This window comes from Salvelinus fontinalis, chromosome 20 (assembly GCF_029448725.1).
Source record: "Salvelinus fontinalis isolate EN_2023a chromosome 20, ASM2944872v1, whole genome shotgun sequence".
Classification (NCBI taxonomy): domain Eukaryota; kingdom Metazoa; phylum Chordata; class Actinopteri; order Salmoniformes; family Salmonidae; genus Salvelinus; species Salvelinus fontinalis.
In genome coordinates this window covers 37,830,468-37,832,598 of record NC_074684.1, presented here as the reverse complement: position 1 = coordinate 37,832,598, position 2,131 = coordinate 37,830,468, and the positions used below count along the sequence as shown (strand labels likewise).

Here is a 2,131-nt window from a genome sequence, read left to right as displayed (position 1 = left end):
GAGGGCAGGGTGGCGGGAGGGCAGGAAGACGGGAGGGAGGGCGGGTGGGAGGGAGGGCAGGCTGGCGGGAGGGCAGGCAGGCAGGTGCGAGGGAGGGCAGGAAGACGGGAGGGCAGGAAGACGGGAGGGAGGGCGGGTGGGAGGGAGGGCAGGCAGGCAGGTGCGAGGGAGGGCAGGGTGGCGGGAGGGCAGGAAGACGGGAGGGAGGGCAGGGTGGCGGGAGGGCAGGAAGACGGGAGGGAGGGCAGGCTGGCGGGAGGGCAGGAAGACGGGAGGGAGGGCAGGCTGGCGGGAGGGCAGGAAGACGGGAGGGAGGGCAGGCTGGCGGGAGGGCAGGAAGACGGGAGGGAGGGCGGGTGGGAGGGAGGGAGGGCAGGAAGACGGGAGGGAGGGCGGGTGGGAGGGAGGGAGGGCAGGTGCGAGGGAGGGTGGGTGGAGTGTCCTCATCATTATCACTTGATAGTCAACGCAGTGTAAAGAAAGCGAGGAGAGAAGGGAGGAGGGTGTGGTTGGAAAACAGCAGGATACTGTAACAATGGATGAGCACATCAATCTGCTAACTAGGAAAAAGTATTAAAGGACAATTCTGTCGCTAACTTGAAGTCCAACCAAGGTGCATGAACTGAAGAATGAGGCCTTACAGAATGGAACACTAACCTACAGAACCTGTGGATATGGAGCCTGTGGGTATGGAGCCTGTGGGTATGGAGTCTGTGGGTATGGAGCCTGTGGGTATGGAGCCTGTGGGTATGGAGCCTGTGGGTATGGAGTCTGTGGGTATGGAGCCTGTGGGTATGGAGCCTGTGGGTATGGAGCCTGTGGGTATGGAGTCTGTGGGTATGGAGCCTGTGGGTATGGAGCCTGTGGGTATGGAGCCTGTGGATATGGAGCCTGTGGGTATGGAGCCTGTGGATATGGAGCCTGTGGGTATGGAGTCTGTGGGTATGGAGTCTGTGGGTATGGAGTCTGTGGGTATGGAGCCTGTGGATATGGAGCCTGTGGATATGGAGCCTGTGGGTATGGAGCCTGTGGATATGGAGCCTGTGGATATGGAGCCTGTGGATATGGAGCCTGTGGGTATGGAGCCTGTGGGTATGGAGCCTGTGGGTATGGAGCCTGTGGGTATGGAGCCTGTGGGTATGGAGCCTGTGGATATGGAGCCTGTGGATATGGAGCCTGTGGGTATGGAGCCTGTGGATATGGAGCCTGTGGGTATGGAGCCTGTGTATATGGAGCCTGTGGATATGGAGCCTGTGGATATGGAGCCTGTGGGTATGGAGCCTGTGGATATGGAGCCTGTGGGTATGGAGCCTGTGTATATGGAGCCTGTGGATATGGAGCCTGTGGATATGGAGTCCAGAACGTTACAGGTGGTCAACAGCCGTCTCCCTTCCATTTCATCTCCCCCGAAACTTCTATTCAAACTTCAGCTCTCTATTCAAATGGCAAAACAGCAATTTTCCCTCCTGCTATTATGTGCTGACGCATCTAAATGAGAGAGAACCCAAAATAGGCCAGGTAACAACAGGATTGCAGAGAGGGAGGGAAGGAGGGGGAGAGAAACAAAGAAAAGAGGGAGTTAGGGAGGATACCTGGTGCCATTTTGAGGCCGGAACACTGCAGACCAAATGACTCTTCCTGAATTGGTCCGTAATCATCACGCAGGCCTAGTTCAGCCCCCACAGTGAGGCCGGGCAGGCAGTCACTCAGCACGTGTACTACATATTACACACACACACGTGTACTACATCACACATGTCTACTATGTCCCAGGCTAGGATGAGCTGAGGGTGCTTCCCTCTGCTATAGGTGTTATGGTTTTACATAGAAACTATGAGAGTTTGAGGCACAGACAGGGGTTGGCCTGTCTGTGCCTCAATGTGACTGAGTTACTGTTCAGAGGAGGTTTGTCTCAGCCATCAGCAAGCTGTCTGTCTGTCTGTCTGTCTGTCTGTCTGTCTGTCTGTCTGTCTGTCAACATAACTTTAAACAGTACCAGTCAACGGTTTGGACACACCTACTCATTCAAGGGTTTTTCTCTTTTTTTACTAATTTCTACATTGTAGAATAATAATGAGGATGTCAGAAATGTAAAATAACACATACGGAATCATGTAGTAACCAAAAACGT

The 2,131-nt window shown here is 54.8% G+C and overlaps 1 protein-coding gene across 1 annotated transcript; it reads left to right on the top strand.

The window, feature by feature from the left end:
* Nucleotides 1–674: 674 nt before the first annotated feature.
* On the top strand, nucleotides 675–1,496 carry LOC129817892 (uncharacterized). The gene has a single exon (XM_055873491.1). It carries the CDS (start codon nucleotides 675–677, stop codon nucleotides 1,494–1,496), a length of 822 nt encoding a protein of 273 aa, XP_055729466.1.
* Nucleotides 1,497–2,131: the final 635 nt, after the last annotated feature.